This window comes from Panulirus ornatus, chromosome 8 (genome assembly GCF_036320965.1).
Source record: "Panulirus ornatus isolate Po-2019 chromosome 8, ASM3632096v1, whole genome shotgun sequence".
NCBI lineage: Eukaryota > Metazoa > Arthropoda > Malacostraca > Decapoda > Palinuridae > Panulirus > Panulirus ornatus.
In genome coordinates, this window is record NC_092231.1 from 17,789,841 (window position 1) to 17,807,068 (window position 17,228).

General features: G+C 40.5%; 1 protein-coding gene across 1 annotated transcript in view; it reads right to left on the reverse strand.

The window, feature by feature from the left end:
• Positions 1-1,500: 1,500 nt before the first annotated feature.
• Positions 1,501-17,228, reverse strand: part of LOC139749855 (acylphosphatase-2-like) — a 53,565-nt gene continuing 37,837 nt past the window's right edge. Inside the window, exons 2-3 of the mRNA XM_071664184.1 lie at positions 16,284-16,410; positions 1,501-4,547 (exon numbers count right to left, since the gene is read on the reverse strand). Of these exons, the coding sequence (XP_071520285.1) occupies positions 4,433-4,547; positions 16,284-16,410 (242 nt within the window). The 3' untranslated portion in view covers positions 1,501-4,432. The remainder of the gene's footprint in view (positions 4,548-16,283; positions 16,411-17,228) is intronic.

Genomic DNA, 17,228 nt, shown 5'->3' on the forward strand with positions numbered 1-17,228 from the left:
CACACACACACACACACACACACACACACATATATATATATATATATATATATATATATATATATATATATATATATATATATCATGGTTATCTATTGCCAGTGGTGAATGGCTCCAATCAGGGAAATTTTGAATCCGGATCCAGAGGTAGGTTTGTAGGAAGTAAATCAAAAGTTCATCGCGGATTGTATGACAGTCTTGTTATCCAAACTTGCTTGGTAAATTAGTTGTTATTCCTAGATGAATGTAGTTTCGTGGCTGCTTTCTTGGTGTATGAGAAGCCTTTCAGATTTTGCTTATAATTTTTGGCAGTAGTTAAGATGGTTAACTGTAAATCGTTACTAAGTTCTATTGCATATCTGATGATATCTCCTAAATTAGTATTACTCTTTGCTAAATTTCAGTGCTATTCTAAAGCGTTTCCAATTGAGTCTAACCTCTTCAGTAAGACAATCAAATGGATTAAATTTATTCAAGTAAAATCTTGGAGATGATCAAATAAATGCACTGAGATGTGTAACACAAAGCTGCTTCGGTAAAACGATAGGGCTGCGTGGAGAAGGTTTAGCGGAAAGGGCATGTGTGATGTGTCGCATATGATGAAAAAATGTTTTTTTTTTTTGAAAGCCATATTCGCATGTTAACCATTAATCTTCTGGTTACAGAAAATGGTTGTTTGTGATTCTGTTTACACAACAACTCTTCTCGTGCGTTTCGAGCTTCATGGTGACTGTTCTATCCTTCAACTTGATTATCTCAACTATCAATATATTAGTCATTCTACCTTCATCCATATTGTTAACTCGGTCTTATTTCTGATTCCATTTTACTTAATAAAAGCATCTTTCTTCACTCATCTACATTCCCGTCACTTCTCACGTCATTCCAGCTTAGATTAAAAAACCATCTTTTACATCTGTGAGTTTGGGCGCATATGAGTTTACGATCTTATTCAACGTGATGGATCAGATTCACCAACGTAAAACGATCATATTTTTTCTTTCTGCTCGAATTTGAACAATCAAACATCTCCCCAAATGCGTGGAAAGATGGAGTGAAAAAGATTTTGTGTGATCGGGGCCTGAACATGCAGGAGGGTGTAAGGAGGGCAAGGAATAGAGTGAATTGGAGCGATGTGGTATACAGGGGTTGACGTGCTGTCAGTGGAGTGAATCAAGGCATGTGAAGCGTCTGGGGTGGACCATGGAAAGCTGTGTAGGTATGTATATTTGCGTGTGTGGACATGTGTATGTACATGTGTATGGGGGGGGGGGGGGGTTGGGCCATTTCTTTCGTCTGTTTCCTTGCGCTACCTCGCAAACGCGGGAGGCAGCGACAAAGTATAAAAAAAAAAAAAAAAAAAAAAAAAAAAAATATATATATATATATATATATATATATATATATATATATATATATATATATATATATATATATATATATATATATATATATATATATCATAGACAGTTAGAAAGGTTTATATAAAAAGAATAGAAGTAGCTGTGGTGAAATCTTTTATTTTATAAACCAAAAATAAATATTTAACAAACACAAAACTTGCAGTTTTACAAGCTCCATCACAGCTGTCTACTGTTGACACTCACATCACTGTGGAAGTACAGATTGGAAGACTTGTGCATCACCTATAACAAACCTGCCTCTGCAACTGTGGTATAACTTAATGATTGAAATAAAAAGGCAACATAAACATCATGGTTCATCTATTGCCAGTGGTGCAACATGGCATCAATCAGGGAAATTTTGAACCCGGATCACAGAGGTAAAGGTTTGACGGAATATAAATCAAGTTCATCTGCGATTGTAGACAGTCTTGTTATCCAAACTTTGCTTGTAAATTAGTTTTAATTCCTAGTTGAATGTATTTTTCGTGGCTCTTTCCTTGCGTGTATGAAAGCCTTCTCCAGTATTTTGCTTTACTTATCATCCTCTTTGCAGCTTAGAGATACTGGTTAACTGTAAATGCGTTACTAAGTTCTACTTGCATATCTGATGATATCTCCTAAATTAGTATTACATCTTTGCTAAATTTACACGTGCTAAATTCTAAAGCCGTTTCCAATGAGTCTAACCTCTTCAGTAAAGACAATTCAAAGCGATTAAAATCTTACTTCAAGTAAAATCTTGGAATAGATCAAATAAATGCACTGAGAGTGTAACACAAAGCTGCTTCGGTAAAAAACGATTAGGCTGCGTGTGAAGAATGGCATTCTAGCGGAAGAGGGTCATGATGGTGACTGTGTCGCATATACGATGAAAAACAAGGTTTCATTTTTTTTTAAAGAAAACAGCCATATCTCCTTGTCAGTGTCTTTACCCATTACATCTTCTGTTCTACAGAAAGCTGGTTTTTGTTGTTTCCTGTCTTAGCACACCACACACTTCTTTCTCATGGCTGATCTGTCTCTATCCTTCAACTTTATTTCATCTCCAACTATTCAATTATATTAGTCATTCTACCTTCATCCATATTTTCTATACATCGGTCTTATTTCTGATTCCATTTTACTTAATCAGCCACTCTTTTCTTCATCTCATTCTACCATTCTCCTGTCTCACTCTTCTCACGTTCATTCCAGCTCTAGATTTAAAAAAATCCATCTTCCTTACACTTCTGTTGAGTTTGGGACTGCATATGAGTTTTACTGACTCCCTTATATCAACGTGCATCTGGACTTCAGGTTTCCATTCATCCAACGTAAAAACTATTCATATGCATTTTTTCTTATCTGCTCGAACTTTGAACAATCAATACTCATCTCCCTCAAAATGCTTCTTTTCATCAGCCTGTCTCATTCTCCAGTGATCTCAGGGGAAGACCTGCATCTCTAAACTATATTCTTATCTTTAATATATAACTTCACGACTTTGTATTCCTCGTGAAGCACTAACAACAGTCGCCCATATGTTTCTAGCCTTTCCTGCCATCTGCACTGTCCTCCCCAAACTCACCTTCTTGAGGGAGACATTATCAATGCTTTCATTATATATATATATATATATATATATATATATATATATATATATATATATATATATATATATATATATATAACCCAATTTGCTGTCTTTTTCGTTGCTAGTTGCTTTTTATAAATTTCTATACATTTGCCATCTGAGTGGCAATAATTTTGAAGTTTGGCATCAAAAAGTGTCACAGGGCGTTTGTTCAACAATCTATCTACAATCTATAGATGATTATTCAAATTGCGTCTCTAATGATTACTCATTTCGTTTGAAGCTTTTTTGGAATTCAAACTAAAGATATCTACTGACAGGCACTCAACCGGCCAGCGAATGACGACACAGAAAATGAAAAATATGAACACAAATATTACCAAGGAAAACATTGCTACACAAATATTCATGACAAAGAGAGAGAGAGAGAGAGAGAGAGAGAGAGAGAGAGAGAGAGAGAGAGAGAGAGAGAGAGAGAGAGAGAGAATTACAGCTGAGAACATGATATCAAAGTAATGAAAGAACAGTATTAAAGACCTATACATTTCACGTGTTCTATTATAAGCTACAGCCTGAAATCAACTAACGTGAGGTGCGTTGAGTTCCTCTTGCTGGTGCAGTATGTTGTAACAGTTGGTACATCTTGGCGTGACTGGGACTACTGCTGCTCCACACCCACAACAGAATTCACGAACGCCATCGGATTTCCTGATCCACATTTTAACTTAACTTTAAATGGATGAAAAATCGTTCTCGCTACTTTGTTGTTTTTATCTTTTCTAAATGACATACTTTGATAGTCAGCTTTTAGTAAATCAAAGATCCTAAAACAATATTGAAGGAAAACGTATGACTAGAAATAAACTCTACTGAAACGTCCAATAAGCTGTTGCATTGCACATCTAAGAAATAGAATGACACGTGTACACGAGATATCAAAAACAGATTAGAATATTCATAAGCAACAGCGTTTGACCCTCAAGCACTGTAAAACCAGAGAAGTAAACTGTAGAGGAACACTAGTTGACACAACCCATTCCATGCTTACATAATGCAATGTAAATGATCAAACTACTGGTATCTATCAAGAAATTTTGTCAGTATAGGTACCTTATGCTTTCCTGTAACTAATACAGATACATATTTTTACCTACTGGCGTGAAATGGGCTAAATCCATGATAAAGTGAGCTTCATTTTACTCTCAGTTCAGATCAGTTTAGTAATATCAACAATCATAGTGTTCCTCTATCATCGAAGTAATCAATAGGTAAACATTTGGCCAGTCGGACCTTAGCGATGGGTGTAGTGAAAACAGGCCTTATGCAAGTGATGGATGAAGCAACCTTGTTATGATAATGAAGACTTGATCAACATGACTCTGCTTAAATCTTCTTTTAATGTAATCTTCAACTTCAGGACAGTGCACTGTGAGACTTGTCTGCAGCTGCCAACTTAGAACTTGACGGTAAACTTGGGGTAGTCTGGGCGAATGATGGCCTGCTGGTTGCTGAGTTGGCAGCGTTCAATTTGGCACCCGGGGCTCCCTTCCTCGCTCAACCATTTGACCCTGTGACAGCCAGAAAATAATGAGTATTTCTAAAGAAACGACATTAATTGAGGATTAGTGCTGGTGAAACTGCAGATGGCATCAGACATGGAATGTGTATGAAAGGTAAACTGAAAAAAATAGTTCAGATGACAGCGAGATGCGTCTCTTCATTAATCCCTTGAACAAGAAATAACGGCCCTTAAGGACGATAGTGCGGCCCTTAAGCACGGTGTTATGATCCTTTGAGCTCGACAATATGACCTTCGAGGATGATGGACTCTCACTTGACCAGTTTCTTCAGTCAGGTTGAACACCATGCCATCATACACAAAGGTGGAGCAGTCGTACACAAGGATCGCAGTGTTCTTTAAGGGTAGTAATTTTACGATCAGGTGTTAACCCGGATTTGTATGCTAGCGATAGACATGCTAAGCCTCTTGTCAACAACGCACGTCTAACTAGGCAAAAATATGTTTTGAATCTGATTTTCAAATAAGATATAGTCTTAAACAAGGGAAAGTCCCCTGAACAATCATCCATGACCAGATTCAAAGGAAGAGGGCAAGGGGTACAAATAAAAGATGGATCTTCTGAGACAAGAAGGCTGGAAATGATTGGAACAAAAGTTAGCACAGTCGGAGGAGGAGAGAGAAAAACTAGGATTCGAAAAACATTGCCAAGAAAAAGAAATCTAATGAGTTGAAAGGAGTCAATGAAATATAACCATAGGAAAGAAAGTGCAATGAATGAAAAGCAAAGCAGGTCAAAAGGGTCCTTGAGACCATTCGACAAAGGAAATGCCCATAGCACAAGAGTATAGAGACTATCAATAATAATAGTGGGCAGGAAGTAGGAGCAGGAGCAGTTTCTGGGACTGCTCAACAGATTCAGTGCATAAAACTGATGCAGTTGAACAGAGACTTAGGAATATTGAAAAAAAGGGATACAGGGAATTATGTGAAGTTGTAGAAAGAATATCATGCAGTGTTAAGGTAGAACTATCAGGTTAATTTATGGCCCACTGGATGGAAAAAAGTGCAGAGTACATAGGATCAATGCTTGGGGAAAAAAGATCTGGGAGAAAGCTAGACACATGAAGATTGGCGAATCAACCTCAGACAAGCGAGTGGGACAAAAATTAGGAAGATTATTGAAGCAGAAAGTTAACAGACGTAAATCAGTAATGATCTGACGGAAAGACCATATTGCTGTCAAACAGGAAAGGGTGGAAAAGAAAGAAATACTGATCAGAAATATCCTTAAGGCTAAAAGAAAAAAAATTGTCAAGAGCAGTTCCTGTGATTAGAGAAATTAGAGGAATTCGTCGATACAGTCAAGACGTAAAGGACGATCATTTAAGATTTTTCATAAGTGACAGACTAAGGGAAAGGAGAAATGAAAATGGAGAATGCAGTCAGAAGGCAAAAAGATGGGAGACCAAATGAGGCAAGAGGACTGAGCAGCCCCACCAATACCGCAAAAAGGTCAGGAGTCTTAAATGATGATGTCAAACCGAAAATAATGTATGGAAATGCAGGTAGACTAGTTGTGAATGGCACAGAGGTGGAATTCAAGGATCGTATCAGGGAAAATGCATCTGATGTCAGCGGAGATGTGGCGACAGAACTTACTCGGGAAATAAGATCTCACCTTATCTGTGAAGAAGGATACATGGTAACAAGGAGGGAAAAAATGACAAAGGAGGAGGAGGATTGACTTGTGAAATGAGAGAGCTTAGAGTTTCAGGAAATCATAGAAAATGGACCATTCGAACAAAACATGAGAAGAGTAATTGTAGGGAAGAGTTGCATCTTAAGACACTGGAACAAATATATAATGATAATGACGAAGGAAATATTTGGGTGGCGCAAGAAGTAGTAAAACACGCACTTTTCAGAGATGGTTAAGGCTAATAATGGGGAATTTCAATTGAAATGAGACAGATTAGAGAATTAGGATCATCATGGAGACACCAATTTTTAGTGTTTACAGACAGGAAAAGTTCCTGTAACAGCATGTCACTGAACACACTGGAGTAAAATGGACTGATACACTATCATTACCAGGTCTTATCTTCACAGGTAGTACCATGGAGTTTGATGATATTATGTACGAAGCACCAATTGGAAGAGTGATCATTTGATACTTGAGTTTGTTTACGTAGCAAATGAAGATGAACGATGAGCAGATATGAAATGAGACCAGACTCAAAAAGGAGATATTATCGTGGAAACTAGATACAATCCAACATTTTCTATGTAGATAGCATTCGGTGGTGGAGTATATTGTGAAATCTACTTGGATGATTAGGAACATACTACATGTACCTTAGCCCCAAATACAAATGGAAGATTAAGGAAGAAATTCAGTCTAGCATGTCAAAATGGGATGAAGCTTCGCGATGATTTGTGGCGAAGAAACAGGCGACACACTAGCCAGCTGGCATTACTAAGCTCAGAGGGATCAAAGAACAAGAATAGCGTTCCCCTGTGGACAGGTTCCCTAGTAGTCTCATTTGGCAAATTTTCCCCTGTGTACAGATTCCCCAGTGGTCTCATGAGGCAAGTGTTCCCCTGTGTAGAGGTTCCCCAGTGGTCTCATGAGGCAAGTGTTCCCCTGTGGACAGGTACCCAAGTGGCAGGTATACAGAAGGTCGGGTGGCTAGTGACATGAATGGTAGACATTCACTTTTCTTAACCAAGTTAACTTTGCTGATATTGTCAGCTGCTTTATCCCACTAAACCAGAACCTTTTACTCCGTCGCTGGGGAGTGGCAGACTCCAGTCTTCATATTTCTTCCATAAAAATGTATTTTGTACTAAGGAAGACAGAGTGAAATGTGTATTGCGATCCTGAAGCTCAGGTGGTCAGGCTGCGGTGAGGTTCTGAGGGACAAGAGATATTTAAACAAAATACTACATATTTGTCGATGAAGACTAGCTAGCGAGGTGGGTGAGTCTATATTCCATGTTGGCTACGATGTGGGGGGGGGGGGGGGTTAGCCATATCAGGTGAGGTGTAGCAGGACTGACATAACTTTTTTTCAGTTCCTGCAGATCCCAGCAGGTTGCCAGCGGTAGGTTTTCAGCACATACTTGACTATACAGCAGCTGCTTGACTCACCTCTTCCCCCGACATGGATACCAGATAACCCCCCCCCTCTCTCTCTCTCTCTCTCTCTCTCTCTCTCTCTCTCTCTCTCTCTCTCTCCAACAGCAAGTTATCTTTATGTTTGCATAATCATCATCACGGCCTGCTATGTTCCCACGTATACACCATACTCACTGTTCCAACAATGCCTTCCTCATACGAGTGTTTAGAAAGTAACTCTCTAGAAAATACTCGATTGTGCCACACATTAAGCATAAACTGGATCATACTCAATTCTTATAGCCAGAATTGCAGGTGATGATGCTAATGACAGCTCCTCTGTGTAGGTTTACAAGATGCTTGTACTTTGAAGATCTTCAAGGACTGGGGATGAAACGCAGTTTTTTTTCTATTAATTTGAGTTATTCATAAACGCACGATTAAAATGTGACCTTTGACACCGTCAACTTCATAGTGCGACCTGCTTCTCCATAAGAGTCAGGTCAAAACTAGGCCATCACATCCAAGGATCGTACAGCCGTAGTGAAGGGTCGTGTCGCCGTGCGCTGCTCAGAGAGGTGAGCGTGAGGTTGTACATCGTCCAACTTTGAACCATAATGCTTCAGAGAAAACTGTACCACTTTGTTGCTTTGTCTTACGCAAAAAATAAGCGAAGATACTGTTGACAGATGACAGGGAACGTCATGTTGAGGGTTGAGACGAGGCTTATAATGTTGCTAAAATGTCCTGGTAATCATAATGTTTCTTCTGACAAATCTTTTCTTTTCATAAGCCAGGTGACCAGTTTACCATTTAACTGAGAACCATCTAAGTGTAATTGGACGAAACATATCAGGGGTTGGCTTGGGTAACGATCATGGACAAGCAAGGAACACATTTTAACTGCAGCTGTAACACACTGAACCGGATCTTTCTGTATCCTTTTGTATCTTCTTCACAGGTCAAGCGAAGTCGTGGATACAAGACATTTCAGCAGGTTTTCACAAATTATACAGTTTTCCTTATTACTCATGTATTGTGTGTTATGTGCAAGAATATCCTATAACAAAAAAATTCTTGTCATCGTTGTCTCTGTGACGCCTCGTCTATGTCGCTTCAGTGGATTATATCAGATTTATTCGTATGTATTTTCAAGCCATATGATACAAACAGGATTCTTTTGAAATAACACTGGCCTGCATATTACTGGTAGAACTGATGATCTTTATGAGTTTTGATTCCCATTCATTAACCTTGTAAAGTCTATTGATCTTATCAAAGTCCTGGACATACATTCATCCGTACTTGAGATGTCGCTTCATATTTTCACTTTTTTGTATATAATGATGGAGTTTTGAGGGTCTTTAGGTACAGTTTACGTTCGTCATACACTTACTGAGGCAACCATTACCCTCTTAACGTTAGTTGAAGGTTTGATGATACCGCTAGTGAGGATCTTGGTAGTGAGAGATAGGCTAGTGTCAGGACACTGGGATCTTAAGGGACTCTTCTGACTCTCGGATCTTCAATGACATCCTGACACTAGGACCTTAGTGACCCCCTCTCTTACTAGGATCTTTGGGTGACCACCTGACAGTAGGACCTTCAGTGGTCCTCCTAATAGTAAGATCGACAGTGGCTCCACTAAGGTCGTCACTGGTATTCCTGATACTACGATCTTCGCGGGCCTTCCTCTTGATAGGATTTTCTGTAGTCCTCCTGACACTAGGATCAGCAGCAACCCTCCTGACAACAGGATCTTTAACGATCCTCCTGATACTAGAATCTTCAGTGACTTTCTTACACTAGCCTACCTCAGACTACCAAGGTCCGCATCCTAACGCTCTATCATCTAAGCCTCCAGCTAACGTTAAGAAGCAAATGTGTCTGATGTGTTATGGTTGCTTCCGTAAGCATATGCACTTGAACGTAACTTAAACCTAAAGATCCGTCATAACTACTTCATTACATACAAAATTAGAATTACAGAGCAACTAACTGTATTGAGAGTGAGCTAGCATCGTCTTAATAAGCTTAGAGGAACCTGTATCAGATTTTGTGGAGAGAGACTCTGCAAACTGTTACACATTATACAGATTCATTTGTCTAAGGCTATGTGTCGACCTCTGGTGAAGAGCATCAGAGGCCAGGCGACCCACAGAAAATTAAACTATCCACTGGTAATCAGCCTAATCATAAAGGAGATCTGCAGTGATCATACGACTGTAATCAAATCGGTTTTCTGTTTTGTTTCCACATTGTGTGATGGCCTGAACTTTTAAAGTCTGTTCAAACACTTTTTCTAAACCTATAGCAAACGGTATAGGCCAAGTTTACGCTAAAAATGTATGTGGTCTCACACCTGAAGGTGTTAAAGATAATTCAGTTTGTGGATGCAGCTTGACGTTGACGGCCTTGATGACCCTGGCAGTTGATAAGCCTAAAGGCCAAACAACCAACCTACCACAGCAGGTGTACAGGACAGGTGTATCACAAGCTGAATCGCTGGCAGTCTGACGTAAATGTAAAATTTCTTCTGAAGGTGTGGGATGACATAAGTTCGTGGGAACAACTGTGGGTAGCAATAAATAAGTTCTTTGCTTATTTTCAAAATAAGCCGATAACTCATAGCGAGTATCGTCCCCAACCTACTCCTGACATGATTAAGAAAGTTTAATGATATGTAGATTACAGTCGTGGGACAGAACAGTGATATATTGCTAGTAGGGGTCTGGGCGAGGCATGGTTGGCAAGGCCAGCATCAGGCCTTGCCAAGATGATTCACTCATGAACACTTGTTGTGGGACCTTGACTCTCTTCATGGTCACCCGTACACGTTTTTATATACATATTTTTTCTTCCCAGCTCACTATGGGGTATTTGCAACTTATCATATGAAAAGTTTTACAGTTTAGAGAAAAAGTTAAGAAGGAATTATCGAAGTAAGAAATATTGACCGTATCATGTTATGGGATATCACTGTACACTGTAAGAGTAGAAACGATCTTACTGGCTGAAGGTGACGAGAATAGCTTTATAACAGTTTTCCTTGAACTAAGCGAGATGGAACACGAGTGTGTACAGTAATCTTATATCTGTTAATGTGACAAGTGAATCATAAAACCTCATGTGGGTTAAGACCAAAATTGCCAAGGTTGGAGAGACATATACTGAAAAAAAAAAAAGAAGGAAGCAGCAGTAATGAGAGTGGATATTTGTAACCAGCTGATTACTACATTAGCGACCAGACACCAGCATGGTTGATTGGTTTGTGCCGGTAACACCAGCAAGTTTATTGTGCACCGCCGTGCTCATCCCGTGAGTGGCGGCACCTCCCATTGCCGCCAGACGCCCACCTAAAACAGCCAACGCTGGACTTCCCCACTCGTACTGACTCCAGGCATAGTTACCCAGATGTTATACATACGCTAGTTCTCGTCTGTCACACAGAATTATGTTCACCGGTAAAAAAAAAAAACTTGGAAGACCTTCTCAACACGGATGTCACAGCATAACTTTCTCCGCCAAAAATCCATGTTAATACCCAAGAAACCAACCTGACCATTTTCAAACCTGATTTATTCCATTGTCATAACAAGACTGCAACAATGGAGCAAACAGAAAACATCAGGAATGACTATATATATATATATATATATATATATATATATATATATATATATATATATATATATATATATATATATATATATACTTTTTTTTTTCATACTATTCGCCATGTCCCGCGATAGCGAGGTAGCGTTAAGAACAGAGGACTGGGCCTTTGGGGGAATATCCTCACCAGGCCCCCTTCTCTGTTCCTTCTTTTGGAAAATTAAAAAAGAAAGAAAAAAAAAAAACGAGAGGGGAGGATTTCCAGCCCCCCGCTCCCTTCCCTTTTAGTCGCCTTCTACGACACGCAGGGAATACGTGGGAAGTATTCTTTCTCCCCTATCCCCAGGGATAGTATATATATATATATATATATATATATATATATATATATATATATATATATATATATATATATATATATGCCATTTCCCGCTTTAGCGAAGTAGCATCAAGATCAGAGAACCGAGCTTTTGAGGGAAAATCCTCACTTGGCCCTTTTCTGTTCCTTCTTTTGGAAAATCAAAAACTGGAGGGGAGGATTTCCAGCCCCCCGCTCCCTCCTCTTTTAGTCGTCTTCTACAAGCAGGGAATACGAGGGAAGTATTCTTTCTCCCCTATCCCGAGATAATATATATATATATATATATATATATATATATATATATATATATATATATATATATATATATATATATATATATTAGACTTCGAGGAAAGAGAGCCGATGTAGATGAGAAGTTTTTTCTTTTTACGTTAGATGCACCAGTCACGAAGAAAAATCCACATCAAGGCAAGGCCTTAATCAAACTATATAGAGGTTAATGAAAGCGAAAAAGAGACAAGAGAAAGTATTTACGAATTTTGAAGGAAGTGAAAAACCTGTCTTTTAAACTGCGCCAGGTCACAGTTATTGGGAAAGGCATGAGAGGGTAAAGGGTTCCAAATCTTCGACGTGTAGGGAAATATGCAGGTATCATCGGCCACACAATAATCATGTGACGCTGTAGCTTGCCGAGTATTGCGTGGTCTAGCGAATGGTGTGGGCACACAAGCAGCCCGCTCTCGGGTGCAAAAACCATTGTAACCTATAGAAGAGGAAAGTGAACCAACATTGCGGCGTAGGGTAAGTTGGTCAAGTTTTGAAGTTAGCCTGGGAGAATTTTATGAGTTGGACCGCTTTCGACTCAACTCTGTCAGATAAGGATGCACAGGTAGAACCACCTCAGATGTAAGAACAGTACTTCATAATAGGACGGATCAATCTTTGTATAAACAGAGCAACAGAAGAAAAGAAATTTCGAGATTTAGACAGGACACCCAGTTTCTTAGAGACAGACTTAGCTATTCCAGTAATGTGGGGTTTCCAAGGTAGAGTGGATGTTACAGTAATACCAAGTATGTTCATTGAGTCAAGAGGTGGAATTGCAGAGCCGTCAAAAGATGGGAGGAATTTTCGATAGAGAGAGGGAGTAGAAACTGGGTCATAGAGACATTATGCTTAACTAGATTTCGTTTACCCCACTGAAATATCCTGTCCAAGTCTGGGTTTATTGAGGAAGTTCTGTCGACACGAGATGCAGATCTAGTGAGAAAAGAGGCAGAATTGAGGGATATGGAGGAATGCAGTGTTGAGTCGTCATCCTATGAGTGCATTTGGTTATTTGTGGAAAAAAGGAAATCTTTGATAAAAAGAGAAAAGGTATGAGGCACAGGACCAAAACCTTGAGGGACACCGCTGCTGATGGAGAAAGGAGAAGAGGTTGATCCATCAACAATCAAAGAGATAGATCGGCCGGAGAGGAAGCTATATTTGGGAGAGAGAGAGAGAGAGAGAGAGAGAGAGAGAGAGAGAGAGAGAGAGAGAGAGAGAGAGAGAGAGAGAGAGAGAGAGAGAGAGAGAGAGAGAGAGAGAGAGAGAGAGAGAGCAAAACGAGGGTAGCTTAGAGATAAGACCCCTATACCACACCCTGAGAAAAGCTATGGCTGTATCAAAGGGAACCACATAGGATTCCCCCAAAATCTTTCAGGGATGATGACCAGACATTAGTAGAATAGGAGAGAATATCACCAATGGATCTCGCCTCATGTAAATCATACTGGTGATCAGAGGGAAGACTGAGATTTAAAATGTTTAAGGATGTGTGAGTGGATGAGGGATTAAACGACATTGGAAATGATAGACGTCAGAGCAACAGGACAATAGTTACAGGGGTTAGAACAGTCACTGTTCTTAAAGATGGGATGTGCCAACGCATGTTTCCAAGAGAAGGAAAATTTCTGGCTTCTTTCTTGTCACCATCATATCCACGACGAATTACCTAGAAACCCAAGCCGGAACCTTGGAAGACAAATCCGTTCTTGACTCGACAAATCCTCTCTTTTGTTACATTTCTAAAAAATCGATAATACAATAAATTTCCATGTTCCTACTAATTTTCTTAACTACTGTTCAGACCTTTTCAGTTTCGCTGAAACAGACCCTGCTGCCCTCGATGGGTATCTTAGTTGTACTGAACAAGAATTTAGCTGATCCAACTACTAACACTAATGGCAAGAGATCAAGTTCACTTTTATAGATACCTGTGATGATCCTGAAAGGTGTTTAGGGTTTAATCTGTCGTACACACCACATACCTCTGGTGTTACTGATGGTCTGATGTCTGACCCCTTGTCAATAAGAGACACTGTACATGTGACTAATGTTACTTCGTCTGATGCCATACCGAGTGACGGCGATTTATGGTGACGGAAGAACAACAAAAACAGTTTAAAAGAGTGTTATCTTAAACTGACAGAAGGAAAACAAGCAAAAGATTTAGGACGACGACCTTGTCAACACCAGCGATGAAATTCTTGAGTTATGGTGACACTTTGGAAATGAAAGAAAGAAACATTAGCATACTGGAGTACATCAGGACTACGATGATCCCAAAGCTGAAAGAAGTTAGGCGACGGCTACAGTCACTGCAGAGCACCTCATGTTCTACATGTGTTGCAAGGTTCAACTGCTGCAGTGGGGAAACGAATGGCTCGACCCAGTCAAAACGACGAGGAAAGATTTGTTGTGGGTTTAAACCAACACACTCGTGTATTCGCAGCCTGGGAAGGTATTAAGAAAATGATCGGAAAGAAAAAAAACTTTCCTGGTCAGGTGAGGACGCATGATTCACTCTGTTGTGGACTGTGGCCAAGTATCAGCGAGGGTGTTCATGTTCACACGGTGTTCTTTTCCTCCCAGTGTTCGTTTTCAATGTCTATCACATGTTCAAAAACTGTTCATGAACATGTTCATTCGGTACACATGAACGAGTTCACCTGATGTTCATGTTCAGCCATACTGTCTCTCTGTATCTTTGTGCTACATTCCCCTCAAGTGTGGGGCCTAGATACGTTGTTCATGTACATGTTCAAAAAATCACTCACTGGATATGTACCGTCACTCTCCTATGTTCTGTGATGCTTAGTTACCCAGCTACTTTTCACAGCCTCCCTGTCCATGTTGAGTCCATATATTGTTATAGCATGGTTCATTTACAATGACGTGTGTTGTGGGGAGATCAATTACATGTGATGACTGTTCGTGATTACTATTTGTATGTTACGAGGAGAGAATTCTACACTCGTGTTGCCCCGTATGTATGAATCGTGTCTTTACTTTTATTCACGCACACACACATATCCCAGTCTGAGCCAGTTATGAATTTATCGATCAGCCCCTACGGAGGGATGAACATTGGGTTGACTGTGGGCCAGTTGCTCTACGCAGAATTCGAACCCGGGCAGGCCCTTACATGAATCATGGCCATCCCGCGTATGTCGGTGTTCTAATCTGACTCCTCCAGTGTGTTCACAAAGAGGTCATCAGACTCTGAGTGAGATCGTTCTAACCTCCTCCACTAGGCTCTTCCTCTCATGTATCTAGCAATACAATATAACACCTGCCTCATAAGATCAGTAATTACTTGTCTCGTCTGCTGCAGTGACATCAATGGACTGTCCTTGTGGTTGTGGCATGAAAGGGCTCTTAGCTTTAACATGTAGTGCACAAGCAGTGAGTCTCGCCTCTCCGGAAGAAAAGGCCGTCTGGCTTACTTTCCCGCCAAAAGCCGATCTTGGGGCAGATGCTCTAAAGTTTTTTTTGACTCCTTTGTTGAGTTTCCTGATGCGCAGTAAACATCAACATACGGTAGTTGGAGAATCATATGACAAAGTGTAAACAATCTTGATTAGAAATAACCCTGCGCTCTTTGTGACCAACAGGCAGGGATCACACACTAGACTAGGATAATCCTGCCCCTGTCACATATCTCGAGAACTTACGTATCAAGCCATCCTTATGTTTTGAAAATGAGTGAATCTTATGCGGGTTTAAACTATCTTTTTGTTTTGTAGGGGAGAGAGAAGGGTCTTAACACCATACGTTTCTTGCAAGTAATCGAACTGTTCATGATCAGAGATCATTACTGACATAGAATTGACACTTTTGGTCAGGTATGACAGTTGAAGCTGTGTGTCGTGATGTTTACACTGCTGACCCGTCAGCAAAACAACAGGTAAGGCTGAGGTTGCCACCCGTTCCCGTTTGGATAATAGGGAAGCCTCCCTCCTCCAGGATGAACAAGCTCCCGGACAGTATATATCAAGGAGTTTTGCAAAGCTTTAAGGGAATTCCGCTAAAGACCAAGTTAATGGGATGGTTTTGGATGAGCTCGCAAAACTTTACTCACAAAATGAAAAATGAATCAGAATACAGTTTACATGATGAGGAGTAAGGCGTGATGGGAAGTATATGCTAAGTGTGTATGTAAACATGGAGTTACACTCACCTACTTCTCGTGCGATCACTCCATGTCTTTAGTTATGTATATGTCGTCTTCATTTCTCTTCTTCCCTCCCTCCCTGGATCCACCTTCCTACCCTACCTAAGCCTCGAGCATCGTGTGTGTATGTGTGTGTGTGTGTGTGTGTGTGTGTGTGTGTGTGTGTGTGTGTGTGTGTGTGTGTGTGTGTGTGTGTGTGTGTGTGTGTGTGTGTGTGTGTGTCACTCACATCTGGTCAACGCTGGACTTGGGTCCCTGCAGACGCCCACCGACGGTTCCCGTCTTGTTGTTCTTGATCCATCCGGTGATGCCCAGCCTCTCGGCGTTCTCCTTGGCTACCTTAGTGAAGTTACAGCCTGCAGGGAGAGAGGCACGAGTGAGATGAAGACGTCCTGGACGTGAGGGGTGGTGGTGACGGAAGCAGACGTGGGGATGTGGAGGGTTGATGGTGGAAGATGACGTGACGTTGTGAGAGGTTGGTGGTGAAGATGGCGTTGTGTTGTGAAGGGTTGATGGTGAGGCAGAGATGGACATGTAAAAGGCTGATGGTGGAGGTTGGCGTGGGGACGTAGAGGGTTGATGTTGGAGGTTGGCGTGGGGATGTAGAACGTTGATGGTTGAGGTTTAGGTGGTCCTGATGGTGAGGTGGATAGGATGCTGGTGGGTGGGTGACGGGTTGGAGCAGATAAAGCATGTGGATGACAGTCTAGATGAGGACAAGATACCATATACATACTTGGGAGGTGAGAAACTGGGTAATTATATCTATCATACGTGATTCTTCTGTCCTGCACTCTTCTTCAGTGAAATAGATATGTATTTACTGAGACAGATACCCGAGTATTGTATTTTCTCCTTATGAATAAGAGAACAAACATCTTATTTGACCTAACGATGGAAACAGCAGTCCACAATATTGCAACAAGAGCTTCAGGAAGGTTCCGTGTATGACTAATGAAAACCATACACCACACAGGTCTGTCACATACCAAGTGTCCCACTGTGGAACATTCTGTCTCCTCACCTCAGGGACACGTGGCCTGTATGTGGCATCAAATATGTCAGCACGTAATGTAGACGTCACTGACACCTTGACTAAATCATCAGTATCTTGTATCAGTAAAAAGTGTGCACATCCTTATCTACATAAACACATACCTGGCATGAGCTGGTG